Genomic DNA, 22,505 nt, shown 5'->3' on the forward strand with positions numbered 1-22,505 from the left:
TTGAGTAAACTACAATTTGCCTCCTGTGGTTTGGTTTCACGTGCACTTTGCCTCCCTATCTTTCAGTTTTTGGCCCTCCCTAGTTTCAGTTTTTGGCCCTCCCTAGTTACTAAACATAACACTCTGCCCCCTCTCGTCATTTAACTGTTTGATCACCTTTAAATACGTGTGAAAAGAATAAAGTACCATTTCCTAATTACAGTATTCCTCCCTGTAGTTTTATTATTATTACACACCTTGCCTCATTTTATTCCCTGCAAATTCAAAACACACGCCATTGCAGTTTGACTTCATGTAGTCAAACAGTGTAATTTGACGTCAATAAACATTATCAGCTACCAATTACCTCCTTATGTTATGAATAGTTTGACTTTTGTAGTCAAACATTGCAATTTGACTTCGATAAACATTACCATCTAACATTTTGCCTGAAATTACCTGCTTTTGTTATGAACAGTTTGACTTTATGTAGTCAAACATTGCAATTTGACTTCAATAAACATTAGCATTTAATAATTTGTCTGAAATTGTTAAACATTCCATTGTGACATTATCTAGATCATACCTGTTTGACTTTATACATTGCACTGTGACTTCAATTCACAGTGTCATCTAACAATCTGCCTTCAATTACCAGCTTATGTCCATACCGGTTTGACTTTATAAACATTAGTCAAATTGTTTCATTGCAGACCCATACAACCTTAGTCAAAGTGTTACATTAGTTTGAATGTTTCAATGCACATTAGTTTGACTCATCCATTGCTTTTATTTCATTTCGATGTTCGTTCAATACGTCTCATGGTTGCTTTGACTCATACATATGGGAGGTTCTCAACTCAAAACTTTTTTAAACAAATAATAGTAAGTCGAGAATATCTCACCACAAATAATCAAACTTTTTTATAAATAACAAATGCTAAGATGTTTGACCTCAAAAGACAAACAAGTCAACACAAATGCAATGTTTATACTATAGGCACCTGGTCAACTATAGACCCTATTCTCCAACTGCTGATCACATCTCCACCATTGACGAATGCCATGAGAATCCTTAAAATCAACAGCAGGAGTCAAAAAGTCGTTAATAGTAATTCTTCGTCGCTAAGGGTTTCAAACTTTGTATTTAGTAGAATTGGTTTTTCTATTCAAAAGGGGGTGGCGGCGCAACTTGTTGCCCGACTACCTGCCATTGCTTTGTAATTGCCCTTTTTCGTGTGGAATGATAACGGAGTCAAATTAACGGTCAAATTCGCCGATGGAAGAAGATGAAGAGGTTCATGAGATTCTTTCCCTCCATCTTTTTCCGGTGTTCAAAATACCCGATATACTCTGAACATATATGATCCATCGGGTTCACAAACAAACACGGGGCCCACCCGGCCAACGCAAGAAACGAATCTTCCAGCGTGTTGCTTCTTTGCTGATTCGCATTCTTGATCTTCGCATTAACCGCAAGTCCCGCAGTGAGAAAACTGCTCGCGATCCGGATCCCATGTTTGATATTCGCGTCTTTAATGTTTTCAAGCGGTGCGGAAAAAAACGGCGGGTTGAAAAGATACGAATCAAGAAAGATCCCGGTTTTCGCCATTCGTTTCCCGCAAGTAACGCCATTGCAGATCCTAACGAATGGCCCGTCAACCAAATGTTTGACTTTGACGTTTGACTTCCGACCAGGTTTCTAACCGCTTGCATAGCGATATCGAATCTTGATGTTAGATGCAACCCGTTTTTTATGATGTGGATGTCGAGTTCTAAGTCGCGTGAGAACGCGTTGCCTTTGATTAACGTGCCACGGAAAGCAATGACGTAAGACGGAGTGTGTTGTGAAGGTGGGTGTTTGGATTTGTAGATGGCACCGAAGATGCATGAATAGGCGTCGTCTATGAGTTGACTGTGTAAGTCAAACTGGAAGAAGTTCCACCATGGGGGAGCGAGAGCTTCTGATGCTTGACGGTTTTCTTGACGGTCCCGCTCTAAGATGCATACTCCTTGAACCAAGCATGCTGCAACGGATCTTCGGTGATCTGGATTAGTCCTGTTGTCATTAGACATATCGCTTACTTTAATTATTTATTTTACTAATAAAGAAAAAACGAATGCTTATGATTAAAGTCAGCTAACTTAGCGGACTTTGCGCATTAAGTACGGCTTTAGCTGTTGACAACATAGATAAAATGTTGAACATTCATAAAATGGTGACGCATATGGTAAAACTGCTTCAATATTGAGCAACGATCTACTGAAGAACGGAAGCCAAAAAACATTACCAGTCAATGTTAGTTAAGTGTGAGGGCCCACAAAGCTCAAAACTTTCCCTTTCTGAAATTATGCCATCCAAGTTCTTCGAGCTCGGGTCCTGACTCTCAATCTTACTGGAAGTTAACAAAACAAATAAACACCCGTTAACAAAATCATATCGATATTAAATTATTAATACACGTTGTTAGGTGTAATGTAACAAACCATCTATGCCTTAAACATAAGTTCAAATTTGCATTTTATTTATAGTAAGATACTAAGATCACAATCAATCACCTAATAACAAATCTATCTAACCCTCCATACTTGTAACTTATAACAACAACAAATCAGATGCATACAAAAAGACATGTATCAAACATCAAAGATTCATTCCCTTCAATTTCCGAAGGTAGGATTGTTCTTTGGGTTTCGGGTTTTTGGCCGGGAAAAAGTGACCCGATAACTGAACCATTTAAGTTCGGGTTAGTCGGGTTCAGGTTAGTTCAGGTCAGGTTGTTCGGTTTATTATAAAAATTGTAGACAATAGCATGCACCCAATTTACTTGTCATAATGTCATCCAGCCATATGTAAAAGTAGTTCAGATGTAACAGCAAGACAGATTTTTAATAGCTCATAATAGTATAACACCAAAAACCAGCGTGCTGTGGCGGTGGAGCTTCATTACATAACTCATGGTATCTCAGTGGAATGGTGGGCATGAAAGGAAGGTTAAGAGTGGGCCCATTCGTAGCCTAGGTGGACCAATGAGAACCATTCATTTGGAGAGGGCTTTAAGGCAGTTCTGGTTTAGGAATCTCAGGCAATTTTCAAGTAAATCATGGAATTTAGACCCAGGAAGGTCTGGAAATTTATCTATGGAAGGTTTCTTGCCTCTGCAACGATAATGCTACTCATTGATGTGAACGCAATAATAAGCAATGGTATGACAAATGACGGGTGTTTGAGAAGCGACATTGCTAGGATTTGTTGATAGATTAGTAGGAAAGCGTGGCTTGTTAGTTCAACCCCCCATCTGTATGACTCAAAACATCAGAAAGACTACAAAAGGATGATTCAATTTTTAAACACATTGACATATGGCATGTTTAAAGTGAATTATAGTCGACAGCCCTTGGGCTTGTGAGCCCAAATCAGACTCGTACTTGGCACTTAGGAATTAGGAGTCACCATTAACCATTGCACACATACAAGTTCATTTTCTAAAGGAAAATAGTTGGTTTTTTTTGGTAAGATGTTATATTATATCTGTATGGACTATGGAGCCATTACATCCCATAATCGCACACTAGAACCATTAACATCATCTAACTCTATATAAGAAGGATAAGTCACAGCTTAACAAAGAAAAAAAAATTGATTAATCATCTATGTGAGTAATGATAATGCCAGGTTTGTTACATTCAATTGGTTTGATTACTTTAAACAAGGGCTATCCAATTATTATATCCCATATTTCTGGAAGAACAAATCCATATACCCATCTAAACCAACCGTCATCAAACAATGAATCAAGTATTCAATCATGTCTTTAATGTTCTTCTCAATGACCATTCCAGTTTGAGCCCACATCCATTCCATATAATCCAGCTTGAAACCAAGTTAATCTCTTAACACCATGATTAGTTAGATAGATAGTTAGTTAATTAGCGGTTACAAAGTATAGGGACCGAAATTGACAAGATGGAACTTCATAACCACCCTCACTTAGCGAAGAGGTGTGTCTCCACAACACATCCTTTCGGATCGACGCAAGGCAAAAGAAGGAAGGGACACGACGGTTCGGTTGAATGGCTGAAAATCAACATACCCTTTCAAGATCAATCTCAACCGCACAATCCAAGAGACATACCCTTTCACGAAGAGTCACGTCTATTCATTCGTACCCGTAGAAAACTATAAATAGGGATAGTTAGATTCAATTGTATTCGTTCATTACATTCGATTTGTATACATTACATTCATTCGATTATTATAAAGTTGTTGTTATTCAAGTTATTCACGCTCGTTAGAGATCAAGATCCAAGTTCGGGCCAACAAAGTGGTATCAGAGCATCAGGCTCTAGGCGTGGGAATCGCAAGGCATCGCAGGGAATTCGCGATCAGGTTTCAATTTCGTTTAAATTCGCAAAGTTTCAAATTCAGAATTTATTTTCGGTTCTAGAAAGTCGGTTGAACCGAACGGTTAGGAATCTAGGGTTCGTTTGTTTTGATTCCGGGGTTATAGTGCGAATTAGTTTGATTTGGTTGTTTTGGTTATTACACGATTCGGGGAATCGGGGTTGTTAAGAATATATTGAAACCAAAAGAAAGTTTATTAGAAAGTGAAGATTATTCGGCAGGAAGATATGTCAGGAGCGACCGGGCAAAATCAGATAAATGGAAATTCTCTTTCCCAGTTTCAGTGTCCGATTCTGAAACCAACAAACTATACGGTTTGGGCTATTCGTATCAAGACGATTCTTGAAGCGAATGGTTTGTGGGAAACGATTGAACCGGCAGAAAATGCAACGGTAGACACGAAGAAAGATAAGTCTGCCATTGCATATTTGTTTCAAGCAATACCAGAGGACGTTGTATTGCAAGTTGCAAGTTGTAAGACTGCAAAGGAAATTTGGGAAAATCTAAGGATTAGACACGTTGGCGTAGATCGGGTACAAAAGGCGCGTATGCACACGCTAATGTCAGAATTTGAGATGTTGCAAATGAAGGATGACGACACTATTGATTCGTTCACCGCAAAGATCAATAGTATCGTTACCCGAGCAACAGAAGTAGGATCAACTATGAGTCAATCGACTCTAGTACGCAAACTCCTAAATGGCGTACCGGATAGGTTTACTCAAATCGTTGCCTCTATGGAACAATACTCCGATATAGAAACCATGACGCTACAAGAAGCAATCGGAAGGTTAAAGACGTATGAAGAACGTCTCAAGTTAAAGAAAGGAAATCAAGGGGAAAGCCAAGATAGGCTTATGTTTACACATCAGGATAACAACAGAGGAAGGCAATTTGGAAACCGCGGTCGTGGTAGGTTTAACCAGACGCGTGGAAATTGGCGAAACAACGGAAATAGGCAAAGTCCCAGAAACGAAGGATCTACATCAAGGCCTAGAAATGGAAATTCAAGAAACTGGAGGAAGTTTGCAAGAACCGACTTAAGTAAGATCCAATGTTTTAAGTGTCAAAAGTTTGGACACTACAGGAAGGATTGTTCTGAGAAAGACGAAGTGCAAGAGCATTCAAACCTCGTCGAGGAAGACGAAGCACCCGTATTGTTAATGACAATACAAGAAGAAAATGTTCAAGAAAGGGCTCTGCTAAACGAGGAACAGATAAAACCAGCAAGTTATGCCTCAGGAGATGAAAATCTATGGTACTTAGACAACGGGGCCAGCAACCACATGACAGGAGTGCGAAGTCACTTCAGGGAATTAGATGAAACGGTGACAGGGCAAGTACGTTTTGGTGATGGGTCACACGTAGAAATTAAAGGCAAAGGTTCAATACTACTGGAATGTATGAATCAAGAACAAAAGATTGTTTCACAAGTATACTACATTCCAAGTCTGAAGACCAATATATTGAGCCTCGGACAACTTACAGAAACTGGTTGCAAAGTGGTTATGGACGGAGACTTACTGACTATCCGAGATCGAAACAGAAAGCTACTAATGCGAGTCAAAAGATTGAAGAACAGGCTGTACAAGGTTAAACTGAAGACAGGAAAACCAATCTGCCTACTATCAAAGACCGAAGACACATCATGGTTATGGCACGCAAGGTTAGGCCATTTACACTTCGACGCTATTAAAGAAATGACTCGTAAGAACTTGGTACATGGAGTTCCACAAATAAGTCATGCTAGTCAAGTCTGTGACGCATGCTTATTAGGAAAGCATAGTAGGGCACCATTTCCAAATCAGGCAAAGTTCAGATCTTTAAAACCTCTGGACTTAGTCTATGGAGATTTGTGTGGTCCTATAACTCCACCAACACATGCTGGGAAGAAGTATATATTCTTACTTGTAGACGACTGTACTCGCTACATGTGGGCATATTTACTAACTTCCAAGGATCAAGCATTCGAAACATTCAAGGAGTTCAAAGAAAAGGTGGAAAAGGAAGCGCAGACCAAGTTAAAGATGCTAAGGACGGATAGAGGAGGTGAATTCACATCGGCTAAATTCAACAAGTATTGCAAAACAAATGGCATAGCAAGACAGCTTACAGCACCATACTCCCCACAGCAAAATGGAGTAGTAGAAAGGCGAAACAGGACGATGTTATCCACTACTCGCAGTATGTTAAAGGCAATGAACATGCCACAGAACTTTTGGGGTGAAGCAGTACGACACGCGATATACGTACTAAACAGGGTTCCGACAAAAGCCCTGGTGAATAAGACACCATATGAAGCACTGAAAGGAAGGAAGCCAAATCTAGAACATTTGAAAGTCTTTGGCTGCACTGCTTACGCTAAGGTACTACCACTTCAACAAAAGAAGTTAGATGATAGAAGCGCACCTATGGTTTATCTTGGAATAGAAGAAGGATCAAAGGCGTATAGATTATATGATCCAGCAAAGAACAAGATATGTGTCAGTAGAGATGTAAAGTTCATGGAAGGTCAACCATGGAACTGGGATAGTTATATGGAAACGGTAGATTCAGGGAATCCCGAATGGACGAACTTTGTCATTCATGAAGATGACATACCACCAGAGTTAGAAGAAAATGAGCCAAGTAGTCCAGGCAGTAGCGGACCAGGCAGTAGCGGGCCACATCATGACGATTCAGGAGTAAATCAGACAGAAGAACAAGACTCCTATGTAACCCCGCCAGCATATTCATACAATCAGAACTCAGCAGGAAATTCAAGCAACATACAAAATGGAGGTCCATCCACTTCTGAAAGTACAACAGGAAATATCAGCAATACTCCAGTAAGACTAAGAAGTCTCGAAGAACTGTATGACGAAACAGAAGAAATTCAGTTAGATCCACATGAATTATTACTCGCTGAAGAAGAACCAAGGAATTACAAGGAAGCATCTAGTGACAGAAAGTGGATTGAAGCAATGAAGGCTGAGTTAGACTCGATAAACAAGAATAACACTTGGAGCTTGACGGAATTGCCAAGAGATCACAAGGCAATAGGCCTAAAGTGGGTATTCAAGACTAAGAAAGATGCAAATGGAAATATTGTCAGACACAAAGCAAGGCTAGTTGCAAAGGGATATGTTCAGCAACATGGAATAGACTTTGACGAAGTCTTTGCACCAGTAGCACGTATGGAGACGGTACGACTAATGTTGGCTTTAGCAGCATATCAAGGTTGGGAGGTACATCATCTAGATGTGAAATCTGCATTCTTACACGGAGACCTCAAGGAAGAAGTATATGTATCACAACCAGAAGGATTTATAAAGCCAGGAAATGAAGGAAAGGTTTACAAACTATCAAAAGCACTGTATGGATTGAGACAAGCACCAAGAGCTTGGAATACGAAGTTAGATCAAACCCTAAAGTCACTTAACTTCAAGAAGTGCACTTTAGAAAGCGCAATCTATACAAGAACAAGTGAAGCCTCTACACTAATAGTTGGAGTCTACGTTGATGACTTGATAGTCACTGGAACATCAAAGAAGGAGATAGACATTTTCAAGTCTCAGATGAAGAACAAGTTTGATATGAGCGATCTAGGATTGCTAGCATACTATCTGGGAATCGAAGTAATTCAAGCAGGGGGTGAGATAGGCATCAAGCAGACATGATACATCAATAAGATACTCAAAGACGCTGATATGTTATCCTGCAATGACACAAAGACACCCATGACTCCAGGAACTCAACTAACAAAGACTGAAGAAGGAGATCTAGTAGATGCAACACACTACAGAAGCCTGATAGGTTCTCTCAGGTACTTATTGCATACAAGACCAGATCTATGTTACCCAGTCAGTCTACTTAGTAGATTCATGCAAGAACCAAAGGAGCAACACCTGAAAGCAGTAAAGCAAATACTACGTTACATCAAAGGAACTAAAGAGCATGGAATCATCTACAAAAGACAAGGAGGATGTAAGATCACAGGTTATAGCGACAGTAGTTTTGGAGTTAATACAGACAAAGGAAAAGGAACAACTGGTCTGGTATTCTACTTTGGAGAATCACCTATAACCTGGTGTACACAAAAGCAACAAACAGTGGCACTCTCATCATGCGAATCAGAATTTATGGCAGCCACTGCAGCAGCATGTCAAGCACTATGGCTTAAAAGACTGTTAAGTGAAATCACAGGCTGGAAGGAAAAAAAGATAACACTCAGAGTTGATAACGTTTTAGCAATAGCACTCATGAGAAATCCAGTCTTTCACGGAAGAAGCAAGCACATTGACACACGCTATCACTTCATAAGAGAATGCGTGGAAAACGAAGATATCGCTGTGGAGCACATAAGTGGAGAACTACAACGGGCAGATATACTAACAAAAGCACTAGCAAGGATCAAGTTTGCTACAATGAGGGAACTGCTCGGAATTCAAGATTTAAAGCAACTCATGGATGTTCGAGATTAAGGGGGTGAATGAAACCAAGTTAATCTCTTAACACCATGATTAGTTAGATAGATAGTTAGTTAATTAGCGGTTACAAAGTATAGGGACCGAAATTGACAAGATGGAACTTCATAACCACCCTCACTTAGCGAAGAGGTGTGTCTCCACAACACATCCTTTCGGATCGACGCAAGGCAAAAGAAGGAAGGGACACGACGGTTCGGTTGAATGGCTGAAAATCAACATACCCTTTCAAGATCAATCTCAACCGCACAATCCAAGAGACATACCCTTTCACGAAGAGTCACGTCTATTCATTCGTACCCGTAGAAAACTATAAATAGGGATAGTTAGATTCAATTGTATTCGTTCATTACATTCGATTTGTATACATTACATTCATTCGATTATTATAAAGTTGTTGTTATTCAAGTTATTCACGCTCGTTAGAGATCAAGATCCAAGTTCGGGCCAACACAGCTGTCATTTAAAGTCAAAGGGTTATTCATATGTTATAGTTAATGATTGATTCTAAGAGGTTTATAACAAAATATTTGAAGAAAAACCTGAAATCCAATATGATGAGTTGAGTGCTCTGGAAGGCCTTTTTCTTTCATGTCTTCGTAATGTTTTAAGACTTCACTCAGCATTTCATCTTTCGATGGCAACGAAACCTTAGCCGACAATGCGTGCGCTATCCATCTAGATTGGCACTCAATTATAAAAATTGGAAGGGTCTACATTTACAAAGTAATGTTAGTCCATCATATTACCCCTATATTAATTTACAAGTTACTTTCCACAGTCATATTTACTATTCAATTTTATACAATATTTTATGCTCTATGTCCTACTACTAAATGCACAACCCTTTGTCAACCTTCACAACCCTTTGTCAACCTTATCATCGAATCTCTTGACCTGCTCATTGGGTTTAAACGGGTATTACCAACTTTCATAAATCATGATTATTTCATTTTATCATCTTTCTTTATTACTTCTTATGTAAAATATAATAGGAATAATGGAGTTTAATAATCCAAACTATTAGCCGTTGGCCGGTAACAGTCCCAACTTCAAAAATAACAAGTGGTGGTCCCACTTTTTCACATATTGTAAACTAATGGACTTTACTAAAAAAACCTAATTTCTTTTTGTCCCCTTATCTTTTTCGATTTAGTAAAGGTCCATTGGTTTACAATATATGAAAAAGTGGGACCACCACTGGTTACTTTTTAATTGGAACCGTTGCTGGTCAACGGCTAATAGTTAGGATTATTAAAATCCATTATTCTAATATAATATATAAAGTTCTAAAATGTCACATGAATTGTCTGGAATGTTAAAAAAATGGATATTACCCTACTTAGATTCATGTGGTTTATCTAAATTACGTGTATAATTATGGCCTACCAGAATACGGGTGAATCCTCAATATTGTTTTAAGATATGATGACAGACTTCTAAAATGTCATATGAATTGATTTAGATGTCATAAAAAAGTGTACATTATCCCATTATTTATGTTTATGCGATTTACCTAAATCACGTATATGATTACGGCCCACCGTAATGCGCGGGTCCTCAATACTAGTTAATATATATCAATAGAACTAATCAGTGGCGGATCTAAGTACTTTTTTCACTGGGTTTCTTTCGATAGATTCTCACTATTTTTTTTTTCAAATTATACGAGCTTCTCACTAATATTTCCCATTTTTTTTTTCTAAACCGAATGGGTTCCTAGGAACCCATAAAAATGGCCTAGATCCGTCCCTGTAACTAATATAAATATGAACAAACACATGAGAATACATCAAACTTACCTTTTCAGGTATTCCAACAAAGGAGAGTCGTGGAGCAAGTTGTGGGGGGAAAACATGTTTGTAAAGAGGTCCAATACGTTTGTCTTCAACACTTACAATGCCATTTGTTTGAAGAAATGGAAGATGGTTTTTGTACCTAAATGTGAAACAAGATAAGTGTTTTTGTCTAGTAATTTTGTTTCACCCCTAGAGTAGAGTGAATCCTTTGTAATTATGAAATTTGTACCCTTGTTTTCTTGTTATATGTTTATAGGTTTACAAAAGAATTTATCTTGGACGTACCCGGTGCAATGTAATATGATATCTGCATCTATAGAGAATCCGTCTTGAAATGTTATCAAACCATCTTTGCTAATGTACTCTATCTATTAAATACAAGTATAAATATAAAACATTTCATATTAGTTTTCATAGCATACAAGATACGATTTTAAGTATGAACGTGTTTTCAAAATTGTTAGATATTAAACACATATAAATTACTTAAATAACTAAGTAAATACATAATAACAATAAAGTTAGGCACCATTATACTTTTTATATCGTAAATGTGGTGAAAAAATAACGCAACCGCGTATTTAGTTTTTATAGAAAAAAATTAAGAACAAAAGTTATAAGAAAAAAAATAAAATTATCAGGTCAAAGACGTATATTATTTATAGTATAAGGTGTGCAATTGAAACTTAAAAAAAAGTCAATGTATAATGTATGTAATTGAAACCTTAAATAACTATCGGGGTACGATAGACCATGTATCACATGTTGGGCCTAGGGCGGCCTGGTGTGGGCCAGTTAGCGTGTCCGAACATACACGTTTTTTGCACAATCTAATCCTATACCCGTCCCTACATGCGAAATATTTTTTTCCAATTCCATACTTAGTACATACCCGTTAGGTATTGGCTATCTGCCTCAAATGCTTCGGGTTATTATGGGGATGAAAAATTTTGTACTGAATACCGGACGGTACTAATCAGACATAAACGGTACAGTATTTGGTTTTAGTTTAGCTCAATTTAAGTATCAATACTATGTGGTTAGAACTTTTAGCAATATCGTACCTTGCTAGTACATACAAAACATATATCGCATTGTATTCAGTTTTGAATTTAGTTCAATTTCAGTATCGTGGTACGATATCGGTTCAGTATGATGCCAGTTCCAATTTCATCCCCTGACCCTACTGTGTTGAATCTTGACCCGAAGAAGCAAAAAGACGCGGATCCGGGAGAGCATCCAGGCGGGTGTAAAACCAAATTGAATCAAGTGGAAGCAAAATTAGGGCTTTGAGAAGAGCCTGTTGCCACGTTTGTCGATGGTAATGATGCCACCACATGATTTCAACTCTGAATCACAGGTAAGTAATTCGAGATTTGATGAAGTAATTCGAGTTTGATGTGTCTCTTTCGGTTTATCATGATTCTTGACTCTACAAAATACACGGACTCTAACCATTTATTTATATTAAATAACTTCCTAAACCTACTCAAACTCTTACCTCTATCTTCTAGACATTAAAATAATTAGATAAACATTTAAACTAATCTTAAGCCTACTAGATAAATCAAACTAATAATTTATACTAATTAACTCAATCTTTCACTTTGAACCCTTTGACTTTCTTTAGTTCGTGTTTTAGGATTAAAACCTTCAAACTCCCCCGTAATCTTAAAACCTGACCATGCTTCTCTTGCTTTTTCTCTAATCGAACCACACGGGTCTTGATCGTTCTAGCTTCATTCTCATTCTTCATGCTTTCGTACTTTCTTTCTTCAAGAGCTGGCTCTTGACTGCTTTCTTTCTTCAAGATCTGGCTCTTGACTACCTTCATTCTTCCTTCTTTTGACTGCCTTTCACCTTCTTTCGAGAAACGAGTTCTTGATTACCTACGACCTTCTTTCAAGAAACGAACATGGCAACCTTCTTTCAAATGAACGTTCTTGTATACCTTCTTTACCTTCTACCTTATTTACCTACTTAACCTTCTTTAATTTATCAAGAAACATTCTTGATAACCTGCTTTTCTTGGTCCACCTTCAACGACCTTCTTGTTGTTGGTCAGAACCCTTACAAACACGAACACGAACACAATAATAAACTATGAACAATGGAATAAATAACTATATTGAATGTGAAAGTATAAGATTCTGATGATTACAAATGAAACATACAAGCCCTATTTATACTAAACGAACAGTTGCAATTGTAGAGACGTGTCTCTTCACGAACGGGTGTGACTCTTGAATGTGTGGATGAGATTTAACTTGAATGGTTATGTCTTCTTGTCCAAGAGTCGCGTCTCCTTGTTCCTTTCCTTGCAACCGATCGCGAATGGGTGTGTCCATGGAGACACATCCTTTCCTTTAGTGAGCGGTTATTATCTTCTGTCTTGACACTTTCAGCCCCTATACTTTGTAACCGCCATATAACTACCTTTTAACCGCCATATAACTACCTTTAAACTAATACTAATCTAACCCTTGCACTTGGGATGTGTAAAGATTAAGGATTTCATTCACCCCCTAATCTTGAACATCCTTGAGTTGTTGTAGGTCTTCAACTTGCTTGACTTGCAATAGCATTGGTTCTTCTTCCAACGCAAGGTGAGCCTCTTCGTCCTTTTCCTTTTCTTCATCTTTTCGCTTGCTACACTCGTATGCGAAGTGACCGAATTCACCGCATTCGTAACACTTTAACTCGCTCTTGTCTCTATTTCCTCGATCCATATATTATCCACGTCCTCTTCCTCATCTAAACGAACTTCCTCCACGTCCTCTACCATGATTTTGATCGCCACGTCCTTTTCCATGATGCCAATTTCCGGAATGACTATCTGAGCTTGCCATTAACAGATTATTGTTTTCCGGTTCGTTTTGGCTCTTGAGGCGTTCTTCAAATGCTGTAATCCTACCTACTGCTTCTTCAAACGTCATTTTATCTATTTCTTAATACTGCTCGATGGATGCTACGATCGGTAAAAACTTCTTCGGAACAAAGATAGGTAATTTTCTTACAATCTTCTTATCTTTAATGGTGGTACCGAGGCTTTTAAACTTGGATTTTATACCACCCAACTTGCTTGCGAAACTACTTATTGTTTCGTTTTCTCCCATCTTTAAGGCTTCTAGCTCGCTTCTCAAAGTTTGCAGACGTGCTTTCTGAACCATATCGGCTCCAAGATATCAAACTTTGATTGCATCCCAAACTTCCTTTGCACTCTCATATTGCGCAACTTGCATTAGAATATCTTCCGGTAACGTTTGGAAGATCATCGCTTTCGTTGTATGCGCCTTTTTCTCATCTACCCCTTCCTTTGAAACAACTGTATCCCAAAGACTATATGCCTTTAAGATCATTTCCATCAGGATTGCCCACTGAGTGTAATTCGATTCAGTCAACTTTGGGCATTGAAGGGATATATTTCCTTGCTTGTGGATTGACGTTGACGTGCTTTCCTTGTCGTCTCTTCCTGACATACTTCCTTTCTGATTTGCTTTCTTAGACTTTTTCTTTCCTATCTTCCTTGCTTTACTTCAATCTTTTTTCTTGCTTGCACCACACAGGTTTTGTTTGCCACACATGTCTTTCTTTCTTACTTTGCTTTGTCACACAAGTCTTGATTTGCCACGCATGTCTTTCTTTCTTGCCTTGCCACACATGTCTTGTCACCACGAAGGTTCTTGTACCACGAAGGTTTTTGTACCACACAGGATTTTGTACCACACAGGATTTTGTACCACACAAGATTTTCGTACCACACAGGATTTTCTCGAATTTCTAACTTGCTATTGGTTTTGAATTTCGTTCCTTTCTAAACCATACTTTATGTTCTTTTGAAAAAACAGATTTGACCCGAGATTGAATTTCAAGAAAAACGGATTCAAGCGAACGAAATTTTTATTGAAATCAATCAATTAATCAAACTGCAATTCAATTTTTGAAACGAATACAAAACCTAAAAAATGAATTCGAGAGAACCTGGTTATGATGTTCCAATCGGTTTCTTCTTCTTCCCAGACTTGAAACATGCGCTTTGATACCACGGTTGGTCAGAACCCTTACGAACACGAACACAATGATAAACTATGAACAATCGAACGAATAACTATATTGAATGTAAAAGTATAAGATTCTGATGATTACAAATGAAACATACAAGCCCTATTTATACTAAACGAACAGTTGCGATTGTAGAGACGTGTCTCTTCACGAACGGGTGTGACTCTTGAATATGTGGATGAGATTTAACTTGAATGGTTATGTCTTCTTGTCCAAGAGTCGCGTCTCCTTGTTCCTTTCCTTGCAACCGATCGCGAATGGGTGTGTCCATGGAGACACATCCTTTCCTTTAGTGAGCGGTTATTATCTTTTGTCTTGACACTTTCAGCCCCTATACTTTGTAACCGCCATATAACTACCTTTTAACCGCCATATAACTACCTTTAAACTAATACTAATCTAACCCTTGCACTTGGGATGTGTAAAGATTAAGGATTTCACTTGTTTCGTCCGAAACCTTCTTTAATTCATCAAGAAAACATTCTTAATGACCTACTCAACTAACCTTCTTCTTGGGTACGATTGGCACCACCCAAAAAAACACATTTTTTCTTTCGAGTCGCCCGAGACCACCTACTACCTTGATTTTTCCTTCTGCCGACTCTTACCACTTTCAACCTTGTGACCGTATTACCTTCTTGAACCGAACATGCTTGCTTAGATTACTTTTTTGGCCAAACCATCTGCTTAAATTCTTTGGAATACTTTTTTGCTTCTGGCTTTAACTCGAAAAAAAAAAAGTTTTCTTGATCCTGCTATACCCGATAAAAATCATATTAATTCCATACTCGTTCTAATTCGCATCCAATTTTTGATTTTCATTCTTTTTAATTTCGATCAACCACCACTAACTTTTTCATCACCTTGCATGCTTCTAAATTTCCTTCAGCCCCACAGCCAAAGGGGCTGCTCCGCTTGCTTCATAAACGACTCTCAAAACGGCGGACACAAAGCTCTAATACCAATTGTTAGTTGGTGAGATATTATGGTCTTCAGCCGTGAATTCAATTCATGCAACCAAAAAATCAGGCCCAAGAACACGGACACAAAATATGATCTCAACCAAGATCGACCCTTTCGGTTTATTAATTCTCGACTCTACAAAATACATGGACCCTAACCATCTATTTATTCCAAAACCTACTCAAACTCATATCCCTATCTTCTAGACATTAAAATAATTAGATAAACATTTAAACTAATCTTAATCATACTAGATAGATCAAACTAATTAAATCAATCTTTCACTTTGAACCCTTTGACTTTCTTTAGTTCGTGTTTTAGGATTCAAACCTTCAGATTCACAGAGCTGAATCGGATGTAGAAGCTGAAATATTTGCTATTATATTGTACGAAGAAAATATAGAAAATTTCTCTAAACGAGTGTCTATTCTTGTCTGGTTTCTTGGGAGATTAGTTTTCTCAAATCGGCTATCTATCATCTTGCTCTTTTTCAACATTATCATTTGAATTTGGTAATGTAAGAACAGAGAATAGACAATCTACTTCATACTTCCACTAGATTATACAATGCACATATAAATCTCATCATCATACTCAGTAAATCCCACCAATAGCAAAGCTAAGATAGGGTCTGATGAGGGTAAGATGTAGATAGCCTATTAGCCTTACCTCTACCCCGAAGAAATAGAGAGGCTGCTTCCAGTGACCCCGCAGGAATGCACATATAAATCTATATAGTATTATAAATAGGAAAGATGTAACCTATAATCAAACCATCATTTATTAGAAAAAAAAAGCTTCAATACGAAAGTTACATTACCTTGGAATGCTGCCACATATTGTTAAATTTATCTGATTTTGCGACCTTAACAAGAGGAGATCTTGAGGACATGTGAACTTCTTTAGCAACTGTAGCTATATCTCTTGATATGTCTACGGCACTAGGTCCACTCCCAATTACAACTACAATCCAGTCATTTAAAATCTCATATTAAACGCTTGTACATGATATAAGCTCTATGTATAGATGACATCTTGTTGTGAATTTCACTAACCTGATCTCGAAATGGTTCTGGAACACGATAGTTGTGGCTATGCATTTGCTTTCTCGACCACGTCTTAATACCTGCTCCAATGTTTACAAAATTATATCATGATACACACACTTTTTATAATTATAGATAACTGTATGTTTTTTAAAGTTTTTTTTATGATTTCAAAATTTTATCGTATTTATAATACTATTATTAACAACAATAGCAGTATCAATAGTAAAAATTAATCAGTATTATTAAAATTAGAACAAATGTTTATCATACAGAAACAGCTAAACATAAAAGTGAAAGCAAAAATTAATACTTCAAAAATATACATATATTTTAAGTTTTTTTTTACTGAATAACATTTGAATTTCATTCCAATCATCAGGGCAAATTACACAAGGATAGCAGGTAGGCGAGCAACAAACTGCGCCGCCATTACAAAGGGTTCGTTATATCTTGGAATAAAAAGGGTTCGTTATTTCTTTACCAGGAATATCAGTTGCTAGCCGAGGTTGAGTGTTGTGACCATTACATACGACAACTGCATCGAACACCTCCACGGATATCACCCCATTAGTATTCGACTCAACAACAAACTCAGTGATGTCTGAGTCATCAACCTCCACTCGGGTCACCAAGGTATTGAACCTAATCAATTCCGTGAGTTCAAAATGACTTGCAAAGTCTGTCAAGAACTTCAGAACTTCTACATGCCCTGGATACATCCTCGGATCGCCATACACTTTTTCACCAAATTTGAAATCAGTGAAGCTCATGAGCACACGCGGAACATTTGTTTTCAAGGATTTGTAGGCAGATGAGTGAACAACATCTCTATTTGGGTCTACTCCGAGTAGATCAGACTCGACTCGTGCGTCATAGGCCCATGTTCCGCCAAGTTGGTGTGACTTTTCGAACACCACTACTTGGAGGGATTCTCTTTGAAGCTCACGTGCAGCGGCTAGCCCAGCAACACCGGCACCGATTACAGCTACCTTTAAGGATCTTGCCATAGCTGATGGCTCTTACTTGTTTTCCAAAATTTGAAAGATTCTTCATTGGTTGATTAGTAAAGTACCCTCTTAAGAGGAAATAATAAATTACTATACACGTCACATTGGACAACTTCACAAAGTTGACCATATAAACTAAAAGTTTTGATGCCATATTCTAAACATCTTTTGTTCTCATGTGCTGACAGACACTTGCCAAAGTGCCAAACACATCATAATTGTTATATATATATTTAAATAATAAGCAGGTTATTGGATTAACTCACTCTGATATGGCTTAATGTTGTTTTTATTTCCAATTTTGACTTAATATAAGATTTAAAAGTAAGTCACATTTATAGTTAAAATGTTACCAAAATACCCTTGATGAGATGTAATTATCTTAAGGATGTAATGTTTGTCACCAAAATGGTTGAAGGTTGATACATGGTGCATCTCGGGCGCACACTATTGATTACAGACAACTGAAGGATTGTCGATTATAGTATCGTAGGAGTCGTCTTATATCATATAACCTCACATAGGACCGGCCATGTAGAAATTCTCGACTTACCAAATGACTACAACATGTCGCATGGATGCCTTGACTCGAGTGCGACTCATACATATGGGAGGTTCTCAACTCACAACTTTTTTAAACAAATAATGGTAAGTCGAGAATTTCTCACCACAAATAATCAAACTTTTTTATAAATAACAAATGCTAAGATGTTTGACCTCAAAAGACAAGTCAACATAAATGCAGTAGTTTTAGACACCTGATCAACTGTAAACCCTATTCTCCAACTGCTGATCACATCTCCACCATTGATGAATACCATGAGCATCCTTGAAAGCAACAGCAGGAGTCAAATTAACGGTCAAATTCGCCGAAGGAAGAAGATGAAGCGGTTCATGAGACTCTTTCCCTATCGCGTTCAGAAAAACACCCGAAATAGAATGCTGTGTCGCCAGCCGTTCGATCCCACCTGCTCCAATCTCCTCCATCTTTTTCCGGTGTTCAAAATACCCGATATACTCCGAACATATATGATCCATCGGGTTCACAAACAAACACGGGGCCCACCCAGCCAACGCAAGAAAAGAATCTTCCGGCGTGTTGCTTCTTTGCTGATTCGCATTCTTGATCTTCGCAGCAACCGCAAGTCCCGCAGTGAGAAAACTGCTCGCGATCCGGATCCCGTGTTTGATATTCGCGTCTTTGATGTTTTCAAGCGGTGCGGAAAAAAACGGCGGGTTGAAAAGATACGAATCAAGAAAGATCCCGGTTTTCGCCATTCGTTTTCCCGCAAGTAACGCCATTGCGGATCCTAACGAATGGCCCGTCAACCAAATGTTTGACTTTGACGTTTGACTTCCAACCAGGTTTCTAACCGCTTGCATAGCAATATCAAATCTTGATGTTAGATGCAACCCGTTTTTTATGATGTGGATGTCGAGTTCTAAGTCGCGTGAGAATGCGTTGCCTTTGATTAACGTGCCACGGAAAGCGATGACGTAAGACGGGGTGTGTTGTGAAGGTGGGTGTTTGGATTTGTAGATGGCACCGAAGATGCATGAATCGGCGTCGTCTATGAGTTGACTGTGTAAGTCAAACTGGAAGAAGTTCCACCATGGTGGAGCAAGAGCTTCTGATGCTTGACGGTTTTCTTGACGATCCCGCTCTAAGATGTATACTCCTTGAACCAAGCATGCTGCAACGGATCTTCGGTGATCTGGATTAGTCCTGTTGTCATTCGACATATAGCTTACTTTAATTATTTATTTTACTAATAAAGAAAAAACGAATGCTTATGATTAAAGTCAGCAAACTTAGCGGCCTATGCGCCTTAAGTGCGGCTTTAGCTGTTGACAACATAGATAAAATGTGGAACATTCATAAAATGGTTACGCATATGGTAAAACTGTTTCATGATTGAGCAACGATCTATTAAAGAACGGAAGCCAAAAACATTACCAGTCAATGTTAGTTAAGTGTGAGGGCCCACAAAGCTCAAAACTTTCCCTTTCTGAAATTATGCCATCCAGGTTCTTCGAGCTCGGCTCCCGACTCTCAATCTTACTGGAAGTTAACAAAACAAATATACACCCGTTAACAAAACAAATAAACACCCGTTAACAAAATCATATCGATATTAAATTATTAATACGCATTGTTAGGTGTAACATAAGTTCAAATTGCATTTTCTTTATAGTAAGATACTAAGATCACAATAAATCACCTCAGTGGCGAAGTATAGAAGGGGCGGGGAGGGGCGCCCGACCCCCCGAGCTTTTCGCTCAGTAGTGTTATATATGTAGTTTTCGTATAGAAATTTTTGGGTATATACGTCTTCGACCCCCCGGTTCCATAGAATTTTTTTGGTATATACGTTTTCGACCCCCCGTCATTCGGGTCAAGCTTCGCCACTGAATCACCTAATAACAAATCTATCTAACCCTTCATACTTATAACTTATAATAACAACAAATCAGATGCATACAAAGACATGCATCAAAGATTCATTCCCTTCAATTCCCAAAGGTAGGATTGTTCTTTGGGTTTCTTTTTTTGGTTTCGGGTTTTTGGCCGAGAAAAACTGACCCGATAATTGACCCATTTAAGTTCGGGTTAGTCGGCTTCAGGTTATTTCAGGTCAGGTTGTTCGGTTTTTTAGTTTAGATGTAAAATGAAAGAAAAAAATGCTTTCTTTTACAAAATATCATTAAAATTCATATTGATACTAAAAGAATATCAGACATAATTTGACAACCATAGTTATCAAATGCGCTAGGCGAACTCAAGGCGCATAGGCCTCGCCTGTTGCCTAGGCAAGAAGCACAAAAAAAGCGTAGGTGGGAAAGGCGCTCGCTTTTGATAACCAAGATGTTAACGTTCAAAAGCCCCAACACATCTATAAAAAAAAGAGAGAATAAATGTTCGGGTTTTTTCAGGTTTTTCAGGTCGGGTTGTTCGCGTATCTGGTCGGGAAAAGTGACCCGATAACCAACTCATATAAGGTTCGGGCTGGCCGTGTTCGGGTTGTTCGGATATTCCCCCATTCAGGCTCGGGTAAAATGGACAGCCCTACCCAAAATAACACCAACTTAGACTCCAAACATTCTAAGAATCACAATCACAAAATCCTATCAAGGATTGTAATGTACAACTAATATAAATGCATTGGATCATCAATACAAACTGCATTCCACGAAACCGAAACTGATTTCATGAATGCGCAGAGAATATGTCAAATTATTCACATTTCTAAGCACCATCAGAACCCTAAAAGTTAAGAAACCATCAAACAAACATGAAAAAAAATCAAACAGAACCCTAGAAGTTAAGAAACCATCAAACAACATGAAAAAATTCAAATTGAGAAACAAAGAGGCTTCAATTTCACAAATAAATTTCAACAAACAGGCTTCAATTAACTACAATCATGGTGAATTTGGATATAACCTAAATAAGATATTTAGAATTCTGCAAAAACTGTGAACGATCACAAATTTCTTCAATTTATCATCAAATCTCATCTAAAAACCCAAAATAGTGCAGACAAAGCAAGTGATTCGTGTATAAGAAAATGAAAAACGAAATCGGATGGAAAAAAAAGAGACGAAGCGAAATAAAATGTACCTAAGACTCATCGGGAAGAAGAGAAGATTTGCGGAAACGTATCAAGTGATTACTTGATGAAATGATAATTATTTAAGCCGATCTGAATGCCAGATCGAATTATCGATCTCCGATTGCTGAAAAGTGGACGATGGAATTTTAGGGGTGAATTACAACTGAAACTTGTAACTTCTAGTTTCTACACGAAAGATGAGGGGTGTTTGGGTTAGTTTATTAAGTTAAAAAGACTTTTTGTGAGAAGTAAATGGTAGCGGCAAAGGGTGCGGCAAACGGTTTTGTCGCGCGGCAAACATCGCCGCCAACCCTTTGCCGATGCGGTGAAGGGTGTGGCTAGGGGAGGGCATGCCGACGCGGGGAAGGACAATTTTGACATTGGGGGGCGAGTTTTAACGATAATATTACCGTTTAAATTAAAAAAAAATCTTTTTTCTTTTAAAAATTAAACTATAAATAACATATCAAACCATAACCAAATACCTTCAAATTTATATCCAACCAAACCAAAAAATACCACCAATTCTTCCCAAACATCTACAAAAACAAAATGGCGGGATCCTCCGGTCGAGCCCGCTCTAGACGATACGGTGTTGGGCGAGTTGATGGATGAAGACACGCATTGGAGACTAAAACACGATCTCATAGATCATCTCGCAAGTCAAGATTTACCCCACCTTTTGGTCGATTCCGACGAAGACTAGTTTAATTTATTTCAAGTTAATGTAATTTTATTGTTTTTTAATTTAGTGTAATTTCGATATTTTTAATTTAATTTATGAAAGTTTATTGTTTTTTAATTTAATGTATTTATTCTACATTTATTAACTTAAATATTAAATAAATTAGTGCACAAAAAAATAATAAAAAAAGTTTACCACTCAACAAGTGTTTAAACCATTGCCCACACTTTTCAGCAAAGTTTAAACACTTTTGACTGATTGACATGACGCACTCTGATTGGTCGTTTTTTTCGTTTGCCACTCTAAGGTGTTTAACCACTCCTAACACCCTTATGACTTTTTGAAAATGACTTTTTAAAAAAGTGTTTGGGTTAGCTTATGAGCCAATAAGTCAATAAGTAGTTTTTTTAAAAGGCGTTTGGTTTAACTTATTCATGTAAAATGACCAAAAAGGATATCCTTTAAAAGTGTTTGGT

At 37.9% G+C, this 22,505-nt stretch overlaps 2 protein-coding genes and 1 pseudogene across 2 annotated transcripts; all 3 read right to left on the reverse strand.

Annotated features, from left to right (window-relative positions):
• Positions 1-878: 878 nt before the first annotated feature.
• On the reverse strand, positions 879-21,486 carry LOC110886821 (annotated as a pseudogene).
• Positions 3,704-18,224, reverse strand: LOC110886819 (flavin-containing monooxygenase FMO GS-OX5). Its single transcript, XM_035983323.1, has 7 exons — positions 17,205-18,224; positions 16,730-16,800; positions 16,495-16,659; positions 10,935-11,017; positions 10,653-10,788; positions 9,393-9,563; positions 3,704-3,853 (listed from the first exon to the last, which is right to left on the reverse strand). The coding sequence occupies exons 1-7, from the start codon at positions 17,728-17,730 to the stop codon at positions 3,707-3,709; spliced, it is 1,299 nt and encodes a 432-aa protein (XP_035839216.1). The 5' UTR covers positions 17,731-18,224; the 3' UTR covers positions 3,704-3,706.
• Positions 18,391-21,531, reverse strand: LOC110886820 (GDSL esterase/lipase At4g10955). Its single transcript, XM_022134672.2, has 3 exons — positions 21,353-21,531; positions 19,688-19,792; positions 18,391-19,456 (listed from the first exon to the last, which is right to left on the reverse strand). The coding sequence occupies exons 1-3, from the start codon at positions 21,361-21,363 to the stop codon at positions 18,493-18,495; spliced, it is 1,080 nt and encodes a 359-aa protein (XP_021990364.1). The 5' UTR covers positions 21,364-21,531; the 3' UTR covers positions 18,391-18,492.
• Positions 21,532-22,505: the final 974 nt, after the last annotated feature.

Source organism: Helianthus annuus, chromosome 2 (assembly GCF_002127325.2).
Source record: "Helianthus annuus cultivar XRQ/B chromosome 2, HanXRQr2.0-SUNRISE, whole genome shotgun sequence".
NCBI lineage: Eukaryota > Viridiplantae > Streptophyta > Magnoliopsida > Asterales > Asteraceae > Helianthus > Helianthus annuus.

Bases quoted from the DNA above. Each gene is read 5' to 3' on its own strand.
- LOC110886819 (XM_035983323.1), bottom strand. From the start codon at position 17,730: ATGGCAAGATCCTTAAAGGTAGCTGTAATCGGTGCCGGTGTTGCTGGG. The intron at 16,801-17,204 runs GTAAAGAAATAA...ACATTGGAGCAG, and splicing joins GCTAGCAACTGATATTCCTG to GTATTAAGACGTGGTCGAGA. The intron at 11,018-16,494 runs GTAATGTAACTT...TGTATTTAATAG, and splicing joins ATATGTGGCAGCATTCCAAG to ATAGAGTACATTAGCAAAGA.
- LOC110886820 (XM_022134672.2), bottom strand. The intron at 19,457-19,687 runs GTAATGTTTTTG...GAATGACAACAG, and splicing joins CACTTAACTAACATTGACTG to GACTAATCCAGATCACCGAA.